This window comes from Arvicanthis niloticus, chromosome 16 (assembly GCF_011762505.2).
Source record: "Arvicanthis niloticus isolate mArvNil1 chromosome 16, mArvNil1.pat.X, whole genome shotgun sequence".
In the NCBI taxonomy this organism is placed as follows: Eukaryota; Metazoa; Chordata; class Mammalia; order Rodentia; family Muridae; genus Arvicanthis; species Arvicanthis niloticus.
In genome coordinates, this window is record NC_047673.1 from 5,112,400 (window position 1) to 5,140,331 (window position 27,932).

Here is a 27,932-nt window from a genome sequence, read left to right on the forward strand (position 1 = left end):
TAAAAGTATTGTAATCATTTTCTGTTACATTCTTTTAAAAATACTTTCGTTGAAAAGAACTATGTCAGGCTTTGCTATATAAAAGATTGCCGCCTAAATTGTGCATCAGGTGCATCTGTCAGTGGTCAAATTCATACAAGGGTTGTGGTCAATTTCATGATGCAGTGACGACAGGATTATTTAGAGTCTGTGGTAACTGTGTAAATGTAAATGTTATTGCCACTCTTAACTGCAGAAATGGCCAGAAGGAGATAGCTAAGCCACACTGTCCTTGACCCTTATAGAGCTTACACAGTTACTGCTGATGTGAGGTTGGAGGTTCTCGTTTTAATTTCAAAGAATGTGTGACCTTACATTGTGGAGGAAAATTTCTTTGTATGTCAGAAACATTAAGTGTGTAACTAAGTTTTTGTGTAAGACATGCTGGTTGTGTGTGTGTGTGTGTGTGTGTGTATGTGGTATGTGTGGTGTATGTGTGTGTGAGTGTGTGTATGAGTGTGTGTGCATGTTTGAGTGTGAATGAGTGTGTGTACATGTGTGTGAGTGTGAGTATGTATATCAGGGTATGTGATAGTATATTTGTGTGTATATGTATGTATGTGTTTGTGTGTGTGCATTCATGGGTGTGTGCATGTATAAAATCTGTTTCTTTAGAAGATCATAATTTTGTCTTCAGTTGAAGCAGTCTTGTATAGGTGTAGTGGTCCATATCTGTAACCCTGATACTCAGAAGGCAGAAAAAAAGGACCGCCAGGGCAGCCAGGGTGCACAGGGAGACAGTTTAAACAGAAACCAACCAAAAGCAGAGGAAGGAGGGAGGGGAAAGACTGGAGTCTTTTGGTGTTCAAATGAGTTCTGATCAAAGGCATTAAGCAGATGTACCAAGCTCGATCATAGCAGTACTGTCCAGTCAGTGGCTGTCAAGGAAGCAATCTGGACTTGGGAGTTCACAACAAGCACCGATTTATAAGAGGATCCTAGAAAATTCTGTTTACTTAGGATTGTAAGAAACTTCAAGTCTCTTCAGTGAAAATGTGTTATGATTGTGCTTAGGGATTCTCTGTCAAGGCTGAGGGCTTCACATGGCTGCATCCTCAGCTCTGCCTGTGGCCTGCACTCTGTCATTGCAGTGCCCGAGGTTAAACCTGTTTTCTGTTGCATACCTCCAGGGTTCTGTTTGAATTCTGTAGACTCTCATCCCATGTGAAGTGTGTGAGAAGTTGAGTCCCTCTGCTTGCCAGCAGTCTCTGAGCTGTCTTGGTTTCCTGTGTCCTGTTCTTCTTCTTATTATTACTCCACATTTCCAAAGATTTCTGATATTCTTTCTTAAAATTATGCATAATTTATCTTTTAAATTAAAATATAATTATCATTTTCCTTTGCTTTACTCCGTCCAACCCCTCCCTCGTACCTTTCTTCATACCCTTTCAAATTCACGGTCTCTTTTCCTTTAATTAGAAGTTATTTCTACTCATACATGCGTTAAGTATATAGATACAACCAGATGGGTCTTTTTAGTTTACCTGTATTGTATAATTTCAGGGCTGACTACATGACATCAGATAACAATTGGAGGGCTCTTCTTTGGGGAGGACCATTTCTCCCATCTCCACATTCCTCAGTTAACTGTGCTGCTTTGTCTAGGCTTAGGGCCCCATGAGATCTCTTCCATCTGTGTTAGCACGTCTATGGATGCTGTCTTTGTTCAGGTCTTGTTTGGGCAGCCATATTGTTTCGGTATCATTAGTGAAGTCATTTCTAGAGGATACAATCTCGTGGTGGCCTTCCTGGTCCTCTGCCTTGTAAGACAGTTCCACTCCCTCTTCAGCAACGTTCCATGAGCATTGGGTACAGAGTCTGAGTTGTAGATATCCATTGGGACTGGCACCCAGTTGCTCTCTGCATTTTGACCTGTTGTGTTTTCTGGGATGGCCCTCATCTGGAAATCTCTAATATTCTTTTATTTTTCTTTACAGATTTATTTAATTACTTTATTGTATGAATACACTGTAGTTGTCTTCAGACACACCAGAAAAGGGCACTGGATCCCGTTTCAGATGGTTGTGAGTCACTATGTGGTTGCTGAGAATTGAACTCAGGACCTCTGGAAGAGCAGTCAGTGCTTTTAACCTCTAAGCTATCTATCTAGCCCTTCTAATATTCTTAATGCTGTCCTTTTAATTGTATTTTCTCATATAAGAAAAAAATTACTTCAAAATACAAAAACATAAATTCAAACATGAAAATCATGAAATTTGTAATTTTACATAGTTATTTAAATCACGGTATTGATTCGTCTAAATATTGACAACAATTCAGAAGCATTCAAGAGAAAAAGAGGGAAAGTTGTCCCAGCCTGCACCTGATGCTCTTAGGGAAAAGCTAATTCTTAAAATGTCATTTGTGCCAACAAAGTACAATTGTATTTGTAATATATGTATATATATATATATATTATAAATATATATTTTTATATATGTATACATACAGACAGATGTATTTAATTTCTAAAGTCCTTTTTGTTAGACATTTTTGTTTTTTTTGTTGCAAGAACTATTTATGTCAGAAGCATTGGATACAGAAAAAAATGAGTGAAAGAAGGAAAGATAAGACAGACAGACAGACAGACAACAGATAGACTGACAAAAGAAAATTTACCTACACTCCTACCTGTCCAAAAAAAAAAAACCCACTTCCAGTTTTCCTTCCTTGTGTGTGTATCTATTTTGTATATGCGTGTGTGTATGTGTTTGAAATGTGCATGTATCTGTTGAAGGCACAGGTATGTCTATGCATATGTAAGTATGTATATGAATATGCATGTGTATTCATGTGCATGCACACATATGTAGGTGTGTGTGAATATCCATGTGCTTGTGTAGAACACACCCCTAATATTTGGATTCTTACTATGTTCACACTGCACAGATTCCATGTAAGTCTGTGCATGTGTGCATGTGCACATGCATATATGTGTGTATACATAGAGCACACAGTCAATGCTTAGATTTGTACAGGTGCATATTGGTTTTTTTTTCAGTTTCCTGAATGTTTTCCACACTTTGAAACATCTGAAAGCATGAATTCAGTGGTGCATGGTTTCCATATTTAGGTGCTATAATATTTTAGGAATACTTTTGGCAACTTGGTTTCCACTTCCTCATACAGAAGATTATCACTTCATAATTTAAGAGGTCTGCGTCTCCAGTAAAATATGGCGTCTTGCTACCAGGAGTGAAATAGAGCAAGTGCAGCAGGCATCTGAAGCAGGCATTGACAAATCTCTGTGGATACTGGAACCATTAGAATCCAATACCTTTAGGCTTTAAGTTAAAGCATCCCCCATACCTCCCACTCTGAGATGTAACTGCTCTGTACCTCTGAGGTGTTCCTAGGATTGCAATCTTGGGAAAATTCGAGAAAATAACACATCTAGAATCGTGACTGAGAAAGGCTGTGTGCCACCGTGGCAATAATTTACCTTTGCACCTTGAACCCAGTGTGAGGTCCATACCCCTGAAGGTTCTCATTTAAGGGGACACATCATGCAAGGTGCCTGCAGTCCGAGTTTGGTCTCATGCTTGTAACTCAAGGATAGATGTCAAATGAGGAAATGTCCAGTCACGTGTTTCCCTGGTGTGGGATTGCTGCTCTCACTGGCATGCACCTTCTGTGTTGGTGACACTGTAGTGGATTCAGAAACATGAAGGGACAGTCACAGAAGAGAGAGCCTCTGTGGGTGACTCGAAGTGGAATCTGCGTGGCTGCAAGAAAAGATGCAACTGTGAAGTCTTAAGTAGGAAACCTCATTTCCAAGAAGGCAGGGCTCACATGCTAGAATACACCAAGATGATCAGCTGCTCTGAGAGTCGGAGGACAGGGGTTAGTTGGAAAGCAGAGCAGCACATTTGAATAGTGTTATAGGTTGGAGAATAAACTCCACAATAAGCAACAGACTGATGTGTAGCAGGAGGTATTAAAAAAGGATAACAGGCAGGCTTCCCTGGTCTGCCACCAACCAAGTTCCTGCCACTAGGCCCACCACCAGGAGGCCACCTCAGTCCCAATGCCTGGCCAGCCAAGAGCTGGTAGGCAAAGGCCGACCTGTTTTATGTCATGAAGACTCTGACTCAGAGCTCCACGAGCTCTCCACCCAGCTCACTAGGTTCCCTCTGGCAGGTCACTACCACGCCATCCCTGTGCTTCAAAACCCCACGGCCTTTGCAAATCCATGCTTTGCTGCAAATCCATGCTTTACTGCTGTACCTTTCTCTCTTGAACTTGGTCGAGTGGCCACAAGAAGAAAAACACCACACAAACTTAGCTCAGAAACAGTGGTAACTCAATCTCTGGACGCAACAACTAAAACCTAATCTTGTAGGTCTTATTAAATCTGAGTCCTCTGGTGGTGGGTCCGCCATGATACCAGGAAACTCTGGCAGCTACATCTTGCCCACGTGCTAACTCTTCCAAAAACCTCTAACTGGATCCTCCTCCTTTTCCTCCATCCCACCTGGAAGTCCCGCCTCCTACTCACCCAATGATTGGCTCCTTTATTCATTAGGGAATGGTTCACAAGAAGTCCTGAGTACAGGACTCATTCCTTGTCCGCAGCCCCTCCCAAGAGAGCGGTATTAGCATTAGAATACAAACAGCACCAGGCCTATCCAGAACACTGAGGTCTTTGAGTTCAGCCATAGCACAGCGAGGAAAAATAGCACATTAAACACAAACACGTCCTGAGTTAGTGGAGTTGCTCAGAGAAAATCCAGTAACACCTAAGACCAGCATAGGGCTGAGTGATGGGAGGGATCTGAACCCTGGTACCTGGTATTCAAGAGGACAGATGCGAGGCTTTGTCCAGACCCTTGGGGAGTCGAGGGTGTGTGACACAGAGATGTGATAAATGTTCAGTTGTGGGTCAGGCAAATGAGACCTGAAGAAGGTTCTAGATACAGAGCAGGTGTCAAGAGGGTGGGCAGGCAGTCGACAGCACGTATAGGAAGCCATGGGTGGAACCCAGCCTGGAAACCCACAAGGAGTTTTAAGCAAGGGTTGTCAGGGTACATAGCTAGGTAGCAGTGTGGGAGAGATTTGCCTGGAGATGGAGGAAGGGCATGGTAGGGCCCGGTGGACGCTGTTGCCTTTACAAGGATACAAAGATGGAAAGGCAGCTAGGGTGATACAGTGCTTGCTGCTCGTGAGGACAGGAGCTCAAGCCCAGCACCCACATAAAAAGCCAGATGCAGCAGAATGATCTTGCAATCCGGAGCTGGGGAAACAGAAGGGATTGCTGACCCAGCCTAGCCTCCTTGGCAGGTTCCAGGAAAATATGAGAGACCCTACCTCACAACAAAAGCAACAAGTAGGAAACAGATAATGACTGAACAACGACAGACTGAGGTCGTTGTCTGACCTCCAAACACATAAACACACACACAAACATACTCACACACACACACACACACACACACAGACACACACACAGGTATATGCATAGGTATATGCATAAACACACACACACACACACATGTACATACACACATACCATGCCCAAGTAACTACCCAAGTAACTCAAGGATTCCTATGCCATGTTCTGAAAGAGTGTGTTTCCTAAAATTTGTTGGGAGCCGACTCCTAGCAGAAAGCGGCTATCATCTTTGTAGCCATCTTGAGCCATATACTCTGACAAGAGACTTGTTTTCAACAGCCTACAACAGCTGAGCACACTCTGATAAACATCTTGTTTATCCCACATATGTTGTTTTGTTGTTAATGCCCCCAGCTTCAAGGCACGTGGTATCCACATCTACAAGGCACGTGGCAAAGCATATAAATACCCAGGCTTTCCTCTCAGTAAACTAGACAAGAGACTTGATTAGAACCTCTGTCTTGTCTCCATTCTTCACATCTCTTCCCCTCCATCTCCACTTTCTCTCTCTCTTGCTAGACCCTGACCTGTGGACCGGAGCAGCACCTCAGGCTGGGACAAAAATTCACATTAAAATCCTACCATTCAAAATAATGGAGGTATGAATATGACGAATTTAGGGCAATGGTTATACCAGGAGCATAGCAGCCCCAGGATTAAGATTACAAATAACCAGGTTTCTGAGAGCTAGCTAACCTCTTTCAACTTAGAAGGACACATCTGTAAGCCTTACCAGATGTGGTCTCTGCCTATGCCTGGTCTTGGAACAGTCTCCAGACAGTGAAATTCAGCAGCTTCCCATCCCCTGTGTGACAGCCCAGATTCACACATGGGGGCGGAGTCTGTCACTGGTACAAGCAAGTCTCAGCCTTTCATTAGCTCTGAGTCAGTGATGACAGGCCAGCTGATGTTTGTTCTGCATGGGGAGGGTGCTCAGTAGAACATGCCTCATAACCAGTGGCTTTCCTAGAAGCAGATGGACAGGTGAGTCTCTGCCTTTTGTCCTCAGAGGAGCAGACCTGGGCCCCACCCACTCCCAGACATGGAGAGTGGGTCTCTCTATTCCACACAGAACTCATCCTGGGCTCCGAAGTGGGACACCTACTGATAAGTTGTGCAGAGTCGGACATTCCTTTGCAGTGAAGTTTACAGAATTCTTCTGTGTGAAAGCATTTTCAGAGAACATGTTGCAGTATCAGAACTTTGTTTAGCTGCGCTCACTGTGAGGAGCTCAGAGATGTGAGACCCAGCACAGTGCATATTCCTCAAGTCAGTGTGATATACTCTCCTCATTCAGGAGTCTGACATCCTTGTTCCCTTTTTTAATATTATATATATTACAACTGCCACATTTGGGAATTTTAATATTAATAAGAATATGGTGTGGAGTAATTTATATGTTAGCTGTTTTATCATGTTCCATGGAGACACAATGAAATCTGCTTCTTTTAAAATTATTTAATTTAGAAAGCCTAAGCCAGGCCTTGCCAAGTGAAATCCCTGTGGCAGATTTCACAGACTATCTCCTCTGAATCAATATAGTGATATCAAAACCTTCAGAAGACTTCTGCTGTCTGGGCTGAACAAGCATGTCTCAGAATTCTGTGTGAAAGTAAGCACAGTACCAGTGGCCTTTTTATGGATGTAGGGGAATTTCTACTCCACAGAATACATTCACAGACTCACATGCAGACACACACAGAGACATACATATACACACATGCAGACACACTCATGCAAATACAGACAAACATATACAGACATTCACACATACACACACACACACATACATACATACACACACATTCTGTTGTATGGTCTACCTTCTCATATCTTGGATATCTTGTCTTCATCACGTGTCCATCTGTTATGTTAGTTAAATCATTGGCCAGTTGTAATACAACTCAGGAAGAAAGCAATGGCTACTGCATTCAGAAGCTGGAGTGGAAATTTAGCAAACATTGCATAAAAGAATCAGGGTTGGCTGCATTTGAGAAATGAAAGGAGAGCTCAACTCCCAGAGAACATATGCAAAAGCAGAATATTATAGTGTTTAGCAGATGCGTCTTTGTAGTCTTTCATGTTACAACTGAAGACAAGTAAAGTCTTTGTAAGGTTAAATGCCATAAGTCAGGAGGAAATATACACATTATAAAACACATGGAGGAAATATATATATATATATATATGCATCAAAAAGTCAATTAAAAATTAAATGCTATCAAATAAAATAAGTTATCATTAAGCATTTTCTGTCGACAAAGAAGAAGCAGATATACAAATAAGTCTATAACTTGAATTTATACCAGAAACAGAAGTGAGAAACCAATAGATGATATCATTAGTGTGACTATCCAGTTGATGGCAGAACTGAACATAGACTTTCAAGGAAGCATAGGCAAAGTCAAAGTGTTTGTGAGATCATCTGGTGCAGTTGTTCTCTACACAGAACTATCTCTGGGCGCTGGGTGCAACCCGCTGGGTGCAACCTGACTTGCTGGCTCATCTCCATTCTGTTTTTCAGCCAGCATAGACCTGTAGCTACCTCCTCAGTTCTGCAATAGTCCTACGGACTGCCTCATCCACAGTGAGACTCCGCCCACCTGTACATGATAACTAAATCACTTAACACAAGCAGTGCCACAGAGGAGGATGTCAGGACATCTCCTGGCTAAGACTGTCCCACTAACACCTTTATAGACTGTGCCTAGAGCTCAATGCCGACCAAGACCTGCCCAGAGCACATGGACAAAGTGGCCTCTATCTTACCCTAGTGGCTCCCAGCATGCAGATACATCCCAGGGCTACGTCACCAATAGAGTAAGAAGACTATCATGTGGACCAGACAGGGACGCCTTAAACCTCCCAACACCCTGGATCATAAAATGCAGTTCAAAGCTGATGCTGCAAGGATGTCTGTGAGAGTGTAAAGAATACTCAATCGATAGGGTATTTTCTCTAATCATCTGATCAGAGGTTAACAGAGGGAAAAATAAATTATGGTCAAATACTGGCGAGCTTCATTCAGGGAAGAGGTACAGAGTCAGCAGGACTGACAGTAGGGCCATCCCTGAGAGCAGGATGGTCTCCTTTCAAGGTGAGAATGTGCATTACTTTAGTTCCATCATTCCAGGTGTTCACACCACACCAGGAGGATGTCAGGTGGGAGACTGTGAGGACCGGTTATCTCCAGGCTCACATTTGTCTGCAGCACATTATTGACTTCCTCCCTATTTCCGTAGTAACTGCTGACTTCTTCATGCTAACATCCGATGCTCAGGGATGTCATTTAGTGATGTAGCTAAACTGTGTGGTAAAGCATAGGCACCTTTAATTTCACCCTGAATTGTTAAAACATCTTTGCATCCTCAATTGAGAACAGCATCTGGATGAGCCCAAAATGAGCTTGACGTGTACAGGTTAATTCAGAATTTGAAATTGGACAATAAGAGTTATTTAAGTTGTTCCAGAGAAAGCTGTGGTTCCAGGGCCATCCAGGATAACTTAACAAACTCTGCCACACACTAAGATTTAAATAAAGGTGGTTGATGTATAGTCAGTAAATCATTTATCTAACAGGGAAAGGTCATAGGCTCTGCTAGTTTTAAGAAAAAGTCCAACCACAGCTCAGAACAGACCACTCCAGACCACACGGTTCCAAAGGGGAGGAGGTTTATTCAGGGGATAGGGCAAAGGTGGGAAGAGGAAGGTGGAAGAGATAAGAGAGAAGAGAGAAGAGGAGTAGAGGTATAAGAACCCAGTCTGCTCTCTATTTGAGAGAGTTTGCTTAGTGAGAAAGGAACATGTACTCTGACAAGGCCATCTACTCCAGCCACTTCCCTCAGGGGAAGGACAGATGCTGGTTTAGGTGTCCCTGGAGAAGGAATTGGAGGTTTGTCTGTGGCCTTAGAACGTGTGATAGGAGGGGTAAAGGTCAGAGCCAACACAGGGCGATTAGCATGGCCTGCAGCTGGCACAGAGGGAAGGGAGGGGTCTGGGGAGGTTGAGTTAGTAGACTCTGAGGTATCTTGGTGAGAAGAAAACGAGGCAGCAGTATGGGTTTTCGGTGGCATGGAAACAGGTCTGCGACGGAAGGGGGTGGTTCGTCAGCTGGATCTAAGAGTGTTGCGTCATCTAATGGGGGTTGGGGAGGTTCCATTGCTAAAAGGACCTGGGGTGGGGAACAGGCAGAGCACATGGAGGGATTAGAGCGGAGGTAGATGAATGATTGGATATAGGGGACCTCTTTCCATTTACCAGACTGCTGTATGTATGTATGAAGACCCTTTTAAATGACTGGGCCTAGTATGCCATTAGGTGGCCATTTTAAACCATTATCTAGAGGGTACCGAATCTAAACTTTATTACACAGATGAATCAATTTGGAAGGCCTCAAAGCAGGTGTTAATACTAACAGGCCCAGTCCCTAACACTCAAAATAAAAATTAAAAAGATAGAAAAGATGTAACATTCTTTATTGAATCTGCTACAAGTTGGACACTGCGCTCACTTCAGAGTTTGGCAGAAACCAGGAAATAAAGTTTCTGAATCTACCATGGGTCATCCTGTGTTGTGCACAGATTCATTTATTAGTATTTAGTGCCGTATGTAGCGCATTTTTAAGAATGATTTGCATGCTGTCCAATGTCAGAGCTTTTGACTGTGACGGACTAAATGCTGGAACCTCTGAAGCTGAAACCCACCTAGATCCTGTTCCTGAGCTAAGCAGGCAGCTCTGGGCCACAGGTGCAGGAAGACATCCAAGACATGACCTGCCCTGTAGACCACCACACACAATCCAGGAGGCATCATGGAATAAAAAGACTGTGGTCTCTGAGTGACAGATAAGGGAGTGAGGGACACAGAGTTGACAAATTTAGACATGACATTACAGTCTTGTCTATAGCCTTCACCTTGCTTTCAAGAGGGTCAGGGTTTAAGAATGTTTTCATGTCCAGGATTTAAGAAAGATGGCTCAGTGTGTAAAGGAACTTACCGCCAAGCCCAATGGCCTGAGTTTGATCCCCAAGACCTCTTGTGGTGGACCAAGGGAACATGTAGCACCAGTTGATAGCACCAGTTGTCTTCTGACTTAAATGTACACATAGAGGCACACACAGACACACAGACAGAGACAGACAGACAGACAGACAGACAGACAGATACATACACACACACACACAGACTGTAGCATGCATGTGTGCCACAACAGGAAATAAATGCTTAATTATATATATCATTAATATATGTATTATGTATGTATATTGTATGTATATTGTATGTGTATTGTATGTGTATGTGTATGTGTATGTATATGTATATGTATAGACAAAGCAGAAAACCTGTATGTGAAGGGCCATGCATTCCTAGTAGGACACGTAACACCAACACTGGGGTTCCTGGAGACTCTGTTACCCCCAACCCCCAGAGAACCACAGAGCAGCTGGCAGTGGAACCCAGAGACAGAGACAGTCATATTTGCATGTGAAGGCAAGAAGCCAGCAGGAAATCAGATCAACCCAGGAAATGTGGACCCTAAAAATGGAAAGAGCATTTGAAAAGTAAGCCAATTATAAACTATCTTTGGGGAAGCAGTAGGCTGTAAAGACAGAGAGAAGCAGCCAGGTTTATAAGGGAAACCAGGCTTGTGCTGTTGTGAAGGGGGGAGAGAAGGGAGTGCCTTGAAAATCTCCTGTACTATGTGAGGGCTATATTTCTGGGAATTGTTAGCCAGTCAGACATGCTAGGCAAAAATGGAGAAAATTGCAAACCACACCCATCCCTCCTGCAAGGAAAAAGACCAGACTAAACTTGTGGTTTCTTTTACATATATATATGTAAATGTATATAAATATATACAATATATAATTATAAATATAAATAAATTAAATAAAAATATATAAATATAAATAAATAAAATGTATATATTTATATATATGTATATAAATATATATATTTTACATTAGTGAGTAGAAAGTTAAAACAGGAATAAGACACTTTTAAAAGCTCTTTGAGCATTCAGTTACTATGTGTGCATTTGTGTATGCACATGAGTGTGTCATGGTATGCATTTGGAGATCAGAGGACAACTTTGCATGATGGGTTTTCTTCTTCTACCATGTGGGTTTCCAGGATGTAACTCAGGTTGAAGGCTTGACAGCAGGTGCCCTGACCCTGAGCCATTACTTTCAACCAAAGGAAGATGTGACCCATAGGTTCTGGCACCTTAAAACACTGGAGAGAAATCATATATTCGGGCCGTTAGTGCAGCACAGTGAGAGACAGAAAATGTCAACTTCCCAAGCCTTCAGTTTGTTTGTAAATCTGAAAAAGGCTATATTTTCTTGGGGCAGGTATGGGCTCTTCGGATGAGCCAAACATGCATTTAACAAAGGCTACTTTCGGACAATAATTAAATGAATGATTAATCAGTTAGGGGTACTGGCTGGTTTCGTGCAAGGCTTTGTTCAATAAACATTAACCAAGCACCTACGTGGGTTGCACACAAAGCTTTCCCCGGAGGGCATATGCCTGGCTTATTAGGATGGGCAGCTGAGGTGACGTGAGATTGGGCTGTGTTTCCTGTATGGCACAGCTCCCCTCTGTCCTCACCTCATGACCCTCTCCATGGCCTTCTCTCAGAAACACGTTCTTAATAGGCTTTCTTGTAAAACTACTCCTTTTAATTGGATAGCCAACCTTTAATTATATTCTGACTATTAATTGATTCAAATGTCACTCCAGCTAGCTCCCCAGATAACCGTTAATGTGTCTAAATTCCTTCTTACCTCTGCATTTAGCAGACAGGAGACTTGCTAGGGGCATGTCAGAGGGTCTCTGGGCACTCACCTCAAAGATAGTTTTGTTCCTTATTTATTTTCAAAAGACATAGAAATTTGAAATTTAACGTATTTATTGGAGAAAGGTGGAAACATCCACCCAAATGCAAGGGATAAAGTTTTTTTTTTTTTAATTAATTTTTGATTGGATATTTTATTTACATTTCAGATGTTATATCCCCTTTCCCCATTCCCCCCCACCCAGAAATCCCCTATCTTATCCCACCTCCTTCTGCTTCTATGAAGATGTGCCCCCACCCACCCACTCTCACCTCCCCGCCCTAGAATTTCCCCACAATGGAGCTGGGATAAAGTTTTAAATGAATAGCTGTGTCACAAGGAGATGACCATCAAGTACTATGATAGTCTTTTTATGCCAGTGCCCCTACCCCCAGGATATGTAGAGAAATCATCAAATCTATATACCTTGTGTACGTCGTCTTCGGAGATGTAGGCTTCTTATCCACTTCATGATTAGGTGGACATTTTGTTTCTGATTATTTGTTTGTTTGAAGTAAATTTACTTCTTTATGCTCTCAGTCTGAGTGTCCCTTCCTCCTCTCCTCCCAGGCCCTCCCCCACACCTCCCCCTCCCCCCAGACTCACTCCTCCTTCATTTACCCTCAGAAAAGAGCAGGCTGCCTAAGGATATCCATCGAATACCACCATAGAACAAGTTACAATAAAACTAGCCACAGACTCTCATATCAAGGATTGGTGAGGCAGCCCAGTAGGAGGAAAAGGGATCCCAAAAGGAAAGGAAAGAGTCACAGACAGCCCCACCCCCACTGCTAAGACTCCCACAGAACACCCAGCTACAAAACCCAACTGTAACTTATATGCAAATGACCTAGCTCAGACCCATGCAGGCTCCCTGGCTGCTGCTTCAGTCTCTATGATCCCCTGTGAGTCCTGCTTATTTGATTCAGCAGGCTGTGTTCTCCTAGTGCCCCCAACTTGGAGGGAAGGATTTTTATTGTGGATAAAAGATAGAGAAGAAGAATAGTCAGAGGCATCTGGAAGAATCCAGAGCAGAAAGAATAGGAAGCCCACTGGACATGGCTAAGTCTGTCTCCTGGGAGCAGAGAGAAGTGGAGAACAGCAGAGAATAGATATTTGAAGGATAGAGAGGGCAGGGGAGAAACCTTGCCATTGTATGGAAATCAAGGGGCATCTGGGTGCAGGGAAACCTAGGAACTGTAGCAGCCCGGGAGGTAACATACAGAGGAGAAGGGCCATGGTGCCAGTGTGGGCTGAGTGAGGGCTGAAGGAGCCTGGAGGCCAGCATGGGTTTTGATATGCAAGACGTGTGTAAGCCAGTGGAGAGCAATACCTCCCTCCTGCCAGAGGCAAGCCAAATGGCTACTTTTGGCAAATGGAATCTTGTTTCAGAAGTTCTGAGGAATGTTGGCTGTTTTCCTAATGACTAGAAACCCTTCTGTAGTCCAGGCTGTAATCTCCAAGCATATGCACTTCTTGAGGTTTAACAGGAGCCTACTCTTCAGGTTTCTTAAGAGTGAGGCTGTGGCCAGCCTGGCATCAGAGGGTCCTTTTCCTTTCCAGTTCCATCCACCTGGAAGAACTGACTGTGGCTTCAACCACAAACATCCTGACTGCAGTCTCCTCCCTCATAGCCCTGGACTTTGATTTCTCAGTGAGCCCTGAAATAAGATATCCTAACTCAGGCTTCAGGTCAGGAGTGAAGATCAAGAGTGTCCTCACTTAGACAATATCTCTGTACTTCCCCAGGCCTGAAAACTTCCTTCAGTAGATACCATTACATAAGCTATACACATTTTTTTTGCTGATTGTTTTATTATTATATCATATCTCATCATACATAATTCCTGTCTGTGGTACTGGTTACAGTTCCTATCAATATGACAGAACAGCTTTCAAAAGCAACGCAAGGGAAGCAGAATTTGTTTTGGCTCATGGTTTGAAGGCATAGAGTCCATCACGGATGGGAAAGCACAGGGCAGGCTCCAAGGAGGACAGAGTGTGTGGCAAGGATTCACCATCTCCTCACAACTCACTGCAACAGGAAGCAGAGAGGAGACAGGAAGTTAAGGACCCCCGTGCCTGAGTTACTCACTTCTGCCAGTTAAGCGCCATCCTCCTGCAGTTTTTGCAGTTTCCCCAAAAGGCAGCTGGGAAGTAAGTATTCAGACACAGGCCTTGGTGGGGGAGGGGGAGGCATTTTATCCCCAAATGCTTCTGCATCCCACCTGTTCCTTTCATTTAACTTTTGTTCTGATAGAAACCCCTCATTTTTAAAGGAGAGTTCACAGCCCAAATGGAAGCACTCAAAACCCTGCAAACAACTAAGGTGCTTATTAGCATATCAAAAAGAATAGGTGCAGGCTGCCACTCTCTCAACTCCACCTGCTCCTGGCTTACCCTGCCCCCTTACCCTGAACTCTCCAGCTCTCCCCTACAGCCATGTTGACCACACCGCTTTTTTGGCATCCTGCTATCTGCTGTCCTAACCTCTTGGCCTTCCTGTTCTTCTTTCTCCTCTTCCCTCTCCATGACCTCAGGCTCAGCCTGCTGGCAAGGTCCAGTCAGGGATCTCGCAGATGCCTCTTCCTTTTATGCTCCCTGTGTATCTATGATAAGTGTTCTCTGTGCTTTAGGAACGGCCACGCCCTCCTTCCTTTTTCTTTCCCTTTTCGTTCAGGCACATGAGTGGTTCTCTTCTAACATTCCCTTCCTGTTTATAACGTGACTCGGCTTCCAGTTTTTATGTCCATCTTCTGCTAGATGCCTATGCTCACTCTGGCCCGTATTGATTTTTTTCCCTTTGGTCTGGGATATCAGGTGAACACCTCTGTCCTCACAGCCCTTGGGACACACCCTCCCTTTACAACTGCAGCAAACTGTCATTCTGTGAGTATTTGGAGATGTCCTTAGGATGGCTGGCTGCACACACCACTCACACCCAATCCCTTGGAATCCTGAGGATTGTTTTCCTTCCCTTGCATGCTTTGCTGGGCTGTGTACCATGGCAATAAGGAAACATGTAAATATTTATGCCTCCCCAAGTAGTAACCATTGACCTAAGGAGGTTTCACAAGGGGAGCTATAAAACTCTTTTCCAATGTAACTCAACTGTTATGAAATTTTTAAACGGCCATAATAAGGGCTCTTAATTTTTATTGCCATAAAAATTTGTGTTAAATTCTCAAAGCACATTTTAATCATAATAAAAGTTCAGTGCACGGCTCCTTAATGAATACGAGGGCCACCCGACTCTATTACAAGCAGTACTATCTGCCAAAAATCTAGAGTCCAAAGAAAAATTACATGCGTCTAATGTTCTCTCTTCATAAATAATAGCAGCCATTGGAAACCATTGCTAGAAATGAAAGATGCCTGTGCATGCTGCTTTGCTGCCTCAGAGATCACTGATCAGGGTGTGGCCAGCTCCAGGTCAGAGGGTCCTACCTCCCCAGCTCATTCACAGCAGTCAGCAGACAGAGCTGACTGCTTGCCTTAGCATTGACGGTTCTGATTGTAGCCTCCTCCCTCATAGCCGGGGGCTCTGGCATCTCTCTGAGCCTAAGTAGGCGATGGTGACAGAAATGGGAGACTTGTGGGAGGAACCTCAGGTTTTTATTTAGTTATTCAAGAGTAATTTGGCATCGGTCGGGTGCTGGAGAGATGGCTCTGTGGTTTCGAGCCCCTACTGCTCTTGCAGAAGAAGATGCAGATTCAGTTCCCAGCACCCACTGGACAGCTCACAGTCATCTGTAACTCTGGTCCCAGGGAAACTAATGTCCTCATCTGTCCAGAGATATTATGTTTACAACCTAGAAAAGATCTCTCAACAAAAAAAAAAAAAAAAAAAAAAAAAAAAAAAAAAAAAACAAAAAAAACAAAACAAAACAAAAAAACCACACACATAACTATGACTGTTCTCCTGAAAGTGCTTGTTGGACAGATGTTTGTGAAAGAACTACAGATGGCCACAGTACAGATTCACACAGTTAAAGCCAAGCCTGGCCATGCTCACCTTCCGGACACCTTAAGTTCCAGCACTCTGTGAGTTGGAGGCCTGCCTGATCTACATAGTGAGCTCCAGGCTGGGCAGGGTTACATCAAAGACCTTGTGTCCAAAGCAAAGAGAAGAAGGAGGAGGAGGAAGAGGAGAAGGAGGAGGAGATGGAAAGGAAGAAAACACAGGAAGAAAAAGAAAGAACAAGACACACACATACAGAGAGAGAGAGAGAGAGAGAGAGAGAGAGAGAGAGAGAGAGAGAGAGAGACTTAGTAGGCACTAGAGAATAATAATCCCTGTGACCCCAGAGCGCTATGGCAGAGAAGGTACAGAAGAGTTGAGGGAGTGGCAATGCTTGAGCTGCAGTGAGGGTCTCTATGTGGCTGAAATGGAACCAGAGGGTTCGTGGAGTGAAGCCATGGAATAGATCACGAAGCAAGCACACTCAAGCCCGAAGCGAATGCCATAGGCACCCAGGTGATGCTGAATTGCAGATACCATGCTCACTTCATAGGTGGGGACTTCTTATCTGGAGACGGAGAGTAGAATACAAGACTATGACTTACAAGGTTGATGAACCGAGTACCTCAGTGTGTGCGAAAGAGTCTTTAGTGGCTTTTGCATGGGAGTGTGATGGGGTTCAGTTACTGCCTAATCACACAGGAGGGAGAGTGTTCGAAATTAGCACTGGTGTTGGAAGTGAGACCATGAAAGTGAAGGCCTGAATCCTGTTTATTTTCACAAAGTCTGTGTGCCCGCACAACTTCTGTTTGCACTAAAAGACATTGAAACCCTGCTGACTAAGTCTGAGTAGAGGGACTGTAAACTTATTTTATTTTTACTGTTTCTGGTGGTTAATTTGATGACTTAAAACTCAGTTTCCATAAAAATCATTGTTTTCTTTTTAAAAATATCTATCTTTACCTAAATGAGGAGCTCAGAAGAGGGTAGCAGATGCCTAGACCTGAAACTGCAGGTGGTTGTCAGTCACCCTACTGAGCTACTGGGGACCAATCTCTGATCCTCTGTAATGGCAGCAGCTGTTACATCTTGACTGAGACAAGAGACAAGATGACTGAGGCCTCTTGACAAGCCCTAAAGTCAAATTTTCGTAGTGATCCATTTTCTAAATTTTCTTCAACGTACTTGGTATCCTAACCTGGTTGTTTCTAGGCCATGAAGACATGAATCCTTTTTAAAATTCAGTGGAGCTTCATCCAGAAACCTTTCTTGTCTTTCCATTGTGACTTTGATGAAGTTCATGATAAAGCCTGGCTTGTGTTATATCCGCTCCTCTGGTACTGTGTCAACGAGCCCATCACCCAGCTCAGTGATATCTAGATTTTCTCATCAGAAGAGCGTTTCCAAGTTTGCACTTTACATTTTGGTCTGTGATCTATCATGAATGAAATTTTGCAATGATGTGTCTGTTACAACTTTATATAAAAGAACCTGAGACAAGTTACCCCTAGGAAGAGGACTTTAATGGGAGAGGTACCATCAAGAGGCGGCCATGGTGGAGCCCTGAAGGGAAAGGAATCCTTCAGTTCCAGAGAATAAATTGAGGTTTCTGACAGTGGTATTTTAAAAGGGGTAAGTGCCATACAATATGACCTAGCCTGTGTACTAAAAGTCACAAAGCACTGATCTCAGTAAGGCGGGAATTCAAAGTTGTCATTTGGTCTGTGCAGCAGGGATGGAGGCAGGCATGCAGGAGGTATGAGGAGAAAGCCTCTGACAGCTGCATGCTCAAAGAAGTTCTCTCAGGGAAAGACTGCAGGATAGTGAGGCCCGCTCTGGGGGAAGAGCAGAGGCGAGCCTGTGGTTTGGTTCTTTTTCACACTGATCTTCAACTTCCCCAGCAGTAGTTGTTGACAGCACTCTCTGCTGTACTGTGTAGCCTTTATTTCTATTGTGAGGACTCTCTGCATCTATGCAGCTCTGTCGCTGCCTTCTATTCTCGTCTATTGATCTGTGCATTTTCCCCAGCAATATCACACATCTCAATTATGTGGTTTGACAATAAGTCTTCTGGTTGGATGAAGTCAGGCTTCTGACATTTTCTCCTTCAGTTTCATGTTGGACATGTAGATTTCTTTCTGACTCTGTAAAACTTTGTCATCAGCTTGTTGGTGTCTGCCAGATAGCTTTCTGGGGTATCAATTTGGATTTCATTGATTCCGCAAGGCACGTTTGGAACAACTGTCACCTTGGCATTTGTACCCATCGCCAGGGGCGATTTCGCCAACTGTGCATTAGAAGGGACGTCTTGGGAGTCTTCCGTCTCTTCTTGATCATGAGCAGTTTGCTAGGTTCATGCTCTAATTCTTATCCCAGGGTTCTAATAGTGACAGTAGCATGTTTCCTGTTCGGCCCTCATGTTTACAGAATGGAGAAATGAAGAAAAGTTGTTACTTTCACATGGTCCTTCCATCCTGAGACCTAGACATTCATGGGGAATGGGGGCAGGCTTCTTTTCGTTTTGGTTTGGGGACTTACTCTATGTAAAAGTTTGCTTCATTTGTGAGCACCTACTGCTTTATTTCTCTTTCACAGGCTGTATACCTCTTATCTCCATTTTCTGTCAGACTCCATTAACTAAGGCATCACGCAGACTTTGGGGAAAGACTCCTGGGAGCGGACGCCTTGTTGTGTGCCTGATGCTACTGTGAAGTTTCTACCCTCTGACCATTTAGTACAGTGTTAGCTGTCAAAGTCTCCGGCAAACAGAATTCACACTTTATGCTACTTAACTGGTTTTCCATAAACATATGCTGTGTTGTACCAAATGCTTCATTAATATCCACTGATATGAACATATACTTCTATAGCTTTTCAGCCTGTTAGTATGAGATACTGTATTATTGATTTTCAAATGCTGAACCTCTGGCCAGGTTAAGACAAAGATACAAATTATTTTTTAACAATTTTTAAATTTATGTGTGTCTTAAGGTTTTACTGCTGTAAACAGACACCATGACCAAGGCAAGTCTTATAAGGACAACATTTAATTGGGGCTGGCTTACAGGTTCAGAGGTTCAGTCCATAATCACCAAGGTGGGAACATGGAAGCAAGCATACAGGCAGGCATGGTGCAGGAGGAGCTGAGAGTTCGACATATTCATTTGAAGGCTGGTACCAGAATACTAGCTTCCAGGAAGCTAGGATGAGGCTCTTAAAGCTCACACCCACAGTGACATACCTACTCCAACAAGGCCACACTTTTTAATAGTGTCACTCCCTGGTCCAAGCATATGCAAACCAATGGTGTATGTATGTATGCCTACATAAGTTTATATGAACTTTGTGTACACAAATACATGAGCCAAGACGTGCTTGGTTCACTCAGGAACTAAGAGAAACAAGGTGGTGCCCTTGAGAGCAGAGAAAGCAGAGCCACGCCAACAGCTCAATGAAGCCCTACTTAGTATATGATTACTTTTATGCACTGTTTGTTCAGTTTGCTAATATTTTATTGAGGATTTGTCACCTGAATTAATGAGAGTCTGTAGTTTTAAGCCTTCATTCATCCTTGGCATGCAGTAACACTGGTCTGATAAAATGTGTAGAAGTTTCCCATCTGCTTCAGTCCTCTAAAGGAGCCTGCACAGAATGGAAACATTTCCTTACTGAAGGATTTATGAAATTCACCATGAATCAAGCACATCCTCATGATTCAGGTTACAGAGATTATTAATAGGCTTAGACGCAACTGATGGCCTACTTCTTCAAGTCTGGGGCAGTCTGTCTTTCAGGGAACTAGTTGATTTCTCACCAGTTATAAACTGTGGGTGCATGGCTGTTCATAATGCCCCTTTTTATTCTTTATGTCAATGGATCTCTAATGGGAACCCTTTTATTTATGACATCGCTTTCTATCTTTTAGGAGCTAGAGAGATGGTCCAGCAGTTCAGAACTCTTTCCTTTCTTTCAGAGTATCCTGACTGGTTCTCACCATACACTTCAGTGGCGCACAACCACCTATAACTTCAGTCCCAGGGAGTCGAGTCTCTCTTTTGGATCTTAAGGGGGCTTAAATGCATATGATATACATAAATACACAGCAGGCTTTACACGTACATGAATGCATGCTTTAAAATAAATACATTTAAAAAATAATAATTTGTACATTTTTTCACCTGTCCAGTGCTTGACCAATTCTATAGACTTGAGGTCTCTTTCATAAAAATATCAACTTGGACTCAGTCTTGGAGGCTCCAGCATTACAAGCTAATCACACCCAAACTGCCCCAACTCTTAATATTATCACTGTGTGGGTTAGACTGCAATGTAAGAATTCAGAAAAGGGGCGTAGACATTTAGTCCATTGTGCTGGGCACAGATGCTACCTTAGTTTCCTGAAATAATAGTCTACAAAATGTGGCTTTAAAGAACAAACATTATTTTCTGACACATCTAGATGTCTACATTCAAGGGACTCTTCCTTGGCTCTTTGGCTCCCAAGAGAATCAGGCATGTCTTGTCTCTTCATGATATCAGTCTAAGCTCTGCTTCTACCTTTCCAGCCCTGTGTCCTACCAAGTTTCTGTCTCCATTCAAATGATTCTCTTATTAAAGACACTGGGCATCTTGAAATAATGTCTCACACTGATCCAGGATCATCTCCTCAAAACTAGCATTGTCTGCAATGACTGTATAAATGAGGAAGTTGGGTTAGGGTTTCAGCACATCATTCTGGGGGGCATTAAACTCATAATGGGTGAAACATTCCAGTGCCAGCTTTTCCATTTTCGGTAGATTTGTAATTATCTAAAAGTGAGACCTTACCAAAAAATTTAATCACATAGAAAGAAGTGGCACTTTATCATTACAATTTCATTACATGACTTTTACTAAGCTTTCAGTATTAATGTGACAAAGAATTATTACTAAGTAAGACCGTGAACAAACAGAGTTGTTGAGATTAAATTGTTACAAAGCACAGGCCAATAAAATGTTTATTGGTCCATATGTCATCTGGCAAGAACGAAGCAGAATCTCATTTAGAGGAAATGATGTACATGAGTCCCAACCGGGATACATCAAGAACAAAATTTAGGACAAATTTGGAATTAAATGGCCTTCCAGTTTCAATAAATAGAGAGTAAATGTGCCCAAGGCCTCTAGTACGATCTGAGCACTCAGTTGCTCGAAGAGTCCCTGTGAGTTTCACACACGGGAATGGTGATAAAAATCAACCATGATGTGCTTCATTTATTTTCTTGAAAGAAATGCCAGGATTTGCCTTGCAGTCTATGCTGTACAAATGGATTTTTGTTGGCCTAGGGGTTTGGCCCAACAGTAGAGTTCTAAGTTAGTAGGTAGAGTGGCCAGGGCTGGATGTACATGCTACAAAGAAAAGATACTTTGGAGCTTGTGGTGTTTAGTTTCATGGTCAAAGTCTGGAATAACCTGAGCAGGGAGTCTCAAGGAATGACTGTGCCTGTGGTCGGGATTGTCTGCATGGAGATTCTTTCACTAGGTTTATGGAGGTGGGAAGACCCACCCAAAACGTGAATAGTACTATCCTAGGAGCTGGTCCCTGGCCTGAACCAAAAGAGATGGACCTGAGAACACACACTCATTTGCTGGCTTCCGACCATAGATGCAATGTGACCAGCAACTTCAAACTCCCTGAGTACCTTTCTTCTTTAACTTGCTTTATTTGGAGAGTTTTGTTGTTGTACCTAGAAGAGTAAGACAAACTGAGAGTATCTCAGTCTGGAAGGTTCTTCCCGAGTGAGACAGAGTATAAGTGCTCTCAGAATAACGCATGTGACATCTGATGCTCAGAGGTAGGATATAAAGGATGAAGCCATTCCCCATACAGCAGCTTGCTTGCATGCATAAACACACTCATACATGTGAACACACAGATATAAACACTCACACAAATCTTTATGTCTCAGGCTATGATAATATTACCGCATGCAAACTGCTTCTCCTTCATGAAGAGAAAGTGTTTTCCTCCGCTCTTACACACACCTGGTTCCTAACCCACACTTTGTCTCTTCGTGGACATGATGTATTGTTGATTCAATCCCATTATCTTTTATGTTTAATAACTCATCCATTTCATTTTATGTTGTCCTGATACTTCTGGGTGTGGGACCATCCAATAGAACATGATTGACTTCCCCTAGCCACACCCTTAAAGAAAACTGACTCTCCTCCCGCAAGAAGCCATCTGCTGTCAAAGGCTTCTCAGCTGTGGGTGGGGCTATGGTCCCTTCCCTGGGATGCTGACTGGTTTGATCCGTGCACTGTGCAGAAATACATCTGCCATGAGATGAAGAACACTGTCATGCCCAGGAGACACTGCCTTCCCCTAATCCTCCCCTCCGCTGGCTCCTACAGTTCCTTCAGCCTCCTCTTCCTCAATGCTCACTGAGCACTGTGCATGGGTATAGCATCTCGGTCCTGTCTGTGGCTGAGCCTCCATGCCCATTTCTTCTCTGTGTTTTGATACTGTCCACAGCACAGAGACACTTATCTGATGAGGACTGAGAGTGACACTAACCCCAACGCAGGACTGCTTTGCCTGTGGCTCTGCAGAAACCGCTAGAGCTACCTGGAGACCCCACATCCTTAAAAAGGATAACGTCCTGTTGTTCTAAAATAATATCTAACATTTATGACATGTGTAGCAACTCCTAAGACTGTTCTTTGTTATATTAAAAAGTAAATCCAGGTTTCACTATTCCTGGCTTTTCATTTGAAACCTTCAACTCCCCATTCCTTTTTTTTTCAGGGTGTTTTTTTTGTTTGTTTGTTTGTTTGTTTGTTTTGGTTTGAGGTTTTTTTTTTTGTAGAATCAAATGCACACTCTGACAAACTACAAAATTTGTGTCATGTTTGATGCTATCCTCTTGGTTCCACACAGAAAGGCTTGCAATCAGTATCCAGGGAAACCGAGTAACAAGCACATCTCCATCTCTTGTCTTCATATGTATGGCTGAAAGCTGAATCTATTACTATAAAGTAAAAACTGAAGAGTGAAACAGAACATTTTCAAGTATCTCAAATGCATGTGCTTGAAGGTTATATTTAATTCATACATATATGTTATCATTTTAAGTGCACAACATCACGGATGGTATTTTTGTGAACTGAATTTTTCGCTTACTTTCACTCCACAAAACTAAGCTGATTTGCTATTCCCGAGTGTCTCAAACATTTTTAATAGAAGAAGCACACTTCCTTACAATACAGTGTATTCCTTATGAATTTCCCATTGCATACGCTATAGGTTAGATAGACCTATGAAGGCAATAAGAAATATCTTCTGACAGATATTTCTGAGCTGAGAGTTCTACATCTTCATCTGAAGGCTGTTAGGAGAACACTGGCTCACAGAAAGCTAGGGCAAGGGGTATTAAAGCCCACACCTACAGTGACACACCTCCTCCAACAAGGCCACATCTCCTAATAATACCACACCCTGGGCCAAGCATATTGCAACCACCACAGCCCCTCTTTCCAACTGGGGCAACTAAAAAGAGGGTAAGAATCATTTCCAGGGTCACATGACTGTTGAGTGGATGGGCATGAATATTAACCTGCATTTCATTGCCTGCTATGCTGGCCAGGCTGTGCGCTATGAGATTTACTGAGAGACTAGATTAAGCCTATTGACTTGATGACAACAACTTGGTGTGTGTTCTCAGACATGTGGTGAGGAAGGTCCTGGGCTGTCATACCTGCAGTTTTACAAGTATACCTTCTAGTATTAGAATTTGGGGATTCTATACCTTCTAGTATTAGAATTTGGGGAAGCTTTCTTGAACCTTGGGAATTGGCCCAACGCTATAAATGACTGGAATCAGACCATGCCTGCAGTCACAAGAGCACTTGTGTGCTACACTGCCCTCTAATGGACGGCTGCAGGGAAGACAAATGTGAGGACAAGGTAGGAGGCAGAGGCCAAAGAAGGAGGGAAGACTGTCTTGGAGGAGAAGGCATGGTGGCTGGTGGCTTAAGGTAGCTAGCTAGTCAAGACCTTGCAAGCAGAAAGCTAGTTACATGCATGCAGGCAGGAAGTGGAGAGCCAGGAGTTCTGACACTCATCTTGCCTTTTTATTCACTCAGAAACACAGGACATGGAGTGGATATTTCCACCTTCAGAGTGAATCTTTCCACCCCAGTTAACCTATCTAGGCAACCCCTCATCAGTATAGCCAAAGGCTGATCTCACAGACAGTACTAGACTGTTAAATTGCTAATCTATATTGACCAGCATAGCATCTAGGAGGAGGAACAGCAGATATGTGAACCTTCACACCAAAAACCATATGAGCAAACGCAGAAGACAAGATTGATATCAGCTCCTTCTGGAGAGGATGTTGCTGAGAACCCCTGCCTTGGGGAAAGTTCCTTGCAGCATTCCAAAGTATAGATGGCCATTGGGAAATCTCTGCCCCAACTATGTGGTGGGTTGGGTTGCTTCCTGCTGGATATTCACACTTACTGCAGGACAGCAGCAAACTCCCTTCTGTCTGCATTGTCCTGGGGAAAGGGTCCCTGACCAGTGAGAGAAGCCTCTTTCCCCTGAAATGCCCTTCCATGGCAATATGTGTGTGTGCATACATGTGCCAGTGTGATATATTGGCATTCTCTGGCTGTGGGAATCCTCAATTGAGAAGATACCTTCATATAGGCAAGTCTGTAGGGCACTGTCTTAGTTATGGTTTTACTGCTGTGAACAGACACCATGACCAAATCAACTCTTATAAGGCCAACATTAATTGAAGCTGGCTTACAGGTTCAGATGTTCAGTCCATTATCATCAAGGCAGGAACATGGCAGCATCCAAGCAGGCATGGTGCAGGAGGAGCTGAGAGTTCTACATCTTCATCTGAAGGCTGCTAGCAGAATACTCACCTCCAGGCAGCTAGGACTAAAGTATTAAAACTCACACCCACAGTGACACATCTGCTCCGACAAGGCCACACCTTCTAATAATGCTACTCCCTGGCCCAGGTATATACAAACCATCACAGGCACTTTCTTAGTGGTTGATGGAGGAGGAACCAGGCCAGGGTGCCACCCTGGGCTGGTGATCCTGGGTTCTATAAGAAAGCAGTCTGAGCAAATCATTTGGGACAAGCCAGTAACAAGACCCCTCCATAGCCTCTACATCAGCTTCTCCTGCCTGGGTCCTGTTTGAGTTCCTGTCCTGACTTCCTTCTCTGATGAACAGTAGTGTGGACGTACATATTACTAAATCAATCCTTTCCTCCCAGCTTGTGTTCGATTGTGGTGTTTTATTATTGCACTGGTTGCCCTAACTAAAACACTGGCTGTGAAAGCTACCTCATCCTGAAGCCTAGTGTCTACTTTTCCAGGAAAGACTAGAATTTTATTTCACCTATCAACCTAGTAGACAGAGAGCAAAGAATCTATGAAAATGTAAACATCCTAGACTGTGTCTTATTTTCTTTTTCTGTTGCTGTGACTGAAACAAAGGCGACCTAAGGGATATTATTCCAGCTCACAGCTCTGTATTACAGGCATCCTGGTTCATCCTGGTTCACTCTGTGTTACAGGCATCATGTCTCATCCTAGCTCACTCTCTGTTAATGGCATCATGGTTCATCCTGGATCACTCTGAGTTACAGGCATCATGGTTCATCCTGGATCACTGTGTGTTACAGAAATCATGACTCATCCTGGCTCTAAGAACCAAAATTCCTACCAATAATTTTAACTAGAAATATTTTGTGTGTGTGTGTGTGTGTGTGTGTGTATAAACTTATAGCTAATAAAAAGAATAAACTACCAACTTTGAACAAGAGAACACTGAGAAGTACAGAAATAGATTCAAGGAACTGATCCTCTATCAGGGGAAGAGGGATAGAGGCTCAAACAATGGCCTTGAAGGAATGATGGCCACCATGACTGATAAACATTTGCATCTCACTGGAGAATACAGAGCCTTGAGGACCAACCATTCTTGTGACTGCTTTTCAAGGGCAAAAGAAAGTCTTCCACTCTACAGATAAACATGGAGGTGACGGGACACACCGAGAAGCTGTGGTGGTTTACTTCTCTGAAATTCAGAGATCCAGAATAGATTGTGATTCTTGGTAGGAAAACAGTGTCTTGTGAAATTAAAGCCAAACAGAAGCTGTCAGCATAGACTTTAAGTCAGAACAGCATAAGGACTGCCCAGGTAGATTCCTGTGGAGGACAGAGATTGACTAAGTAGATTTGAGGGAGATCGGGACAAGCTCAGCTTGCTCACTGAGACCTCACACATAGACTTGGACACTTCAAGAAGATGGCTCAGCAGCTGGGGTACAGAGCAACCAGTATTAGTAGTCAGGGCTCTGCAACTGCTCAGGGAATGAAGCCTGAGCTTAGAAAAGGGCATCGGTGTTGGGGGTGCAGGGTGACGTCACAAGACTCAGTGGGACGTTTTGCAACCTGAAGTCTCCACAAATTATTTAATGTGTTTGTCTAAAAACATATTGTGATTCCCTCCAAAATCTCTCAGCACTGTGTCTGACTGATAAGAACTATTTCTATTTCTGGGTCAAAAGTGAAGAGAACATTTCAAATGCACGTTTAATCTTAAACCTTTGACGTTCACTAATTTTTTTTGTTTGTTTTCATACAGGCTGGAGCCAACGTCCTTCTGCAAGACGTGAATGGAAATATCCCTTTAGATTATGCCATCGAAGGGACAGAATCTAGCGCTATCCTGCTGGCCTATTTGGATGAAAACGGTAGCCTAATGCTTCCTTTTATAAACTCCATAAAGCAATGCATTGGTAGAACTGGAAACATGTTATTAGAAAAATACATATATTATTTCAGACTGCTGCCTCCCTTGATGGTGTAACACAAGGCAGTTTTCTACCCCACCTTACATTCATTGGTGGTTTAGCCAATGTTGACTTTTGCAAACTAGCTGGCACCTGCTGGGGAACAGTGAAGGAGCCCCAAACAGATGCCTGGGCTCCATAATTGGTAGGACCGGCTTTGTAATTACAAATTCTCCTCCCTGGAGATAGCAAGACGAGTGAACCATTCAATTGAATTTTGAGCTAATGAGAGCAAGGTCACCTTGAGTGTATTCTCCAGTGCCAGGTGATCCCTGCAGGAATTACAAGCCAGCTCATGGAGGACTGGGGACAGCAAGGGCAGTGTGTACATCCCAGAATCCACAGTGACATTTAGAAGCAGAAGCACCATGAGAAGAAAGCCTAGAATCAGAGAGAGGGCTGGCCTGAAGAAATGGGGCTGAGCCCTGCGTGTCACTCACCAGGACATTAATGACATAGCCCCAGCATGAACCAGTGAGTCAGCTCAGTGGGGGAGGGGGGATGGGAGCCACTGCCTGCAGCACCTGGTGATGAAACTTGGAAGGGCAAATCCCACCCCTCCTCTTTTTTGAAGATTAAATGTAAATAACTACTCTGGTAGTCAAGCCCCTTCAAGGATTTGCTGACCAGAGACAACATTCTGGTATCTTCGGAGCCTCTGCGGGCTGACGGTGTTCCTTTGTCTTCTTTGGAGAAGCACTTAGCTCATTCCCAGCATGCTTTGCTTCTTCCAGCTCATTTGTCTCAAAGGTTTATTTTGAGGATGGCATAGAATAATAATTAGTGCTTAGCAGCCCCGATTTCTTAACGAGAACTAGTCTCATTAATTTAGAAAG

The 27,932-nt window shown here is 43.3% G+C and overlaps 1 protein-coding gene across 2 annotated transcripts in view; it reads left to right on the forward strand.

Annotated features, from left to right (window-relative positions):
• Myo16 (myosin XVI) overlaps positions 1–27,932 on the forward strand; it is a 482,119-nt gene that overhangs the window by 170,144 nt on the left and 284,043 nt on the right. For both annotated transcript variants that reach the window (XM_076913797.1, XM_034520363.2), the window contains exon 5: positions 26,889–26,997. In XM_076913797.1, the coding sequence (XP_076769912.1) occupies positions 26,889–26,997 (109 nt within the window). The remainder of the gene's footprint in view (positions 1–26,888; positions 26,998–27,932) is intronic.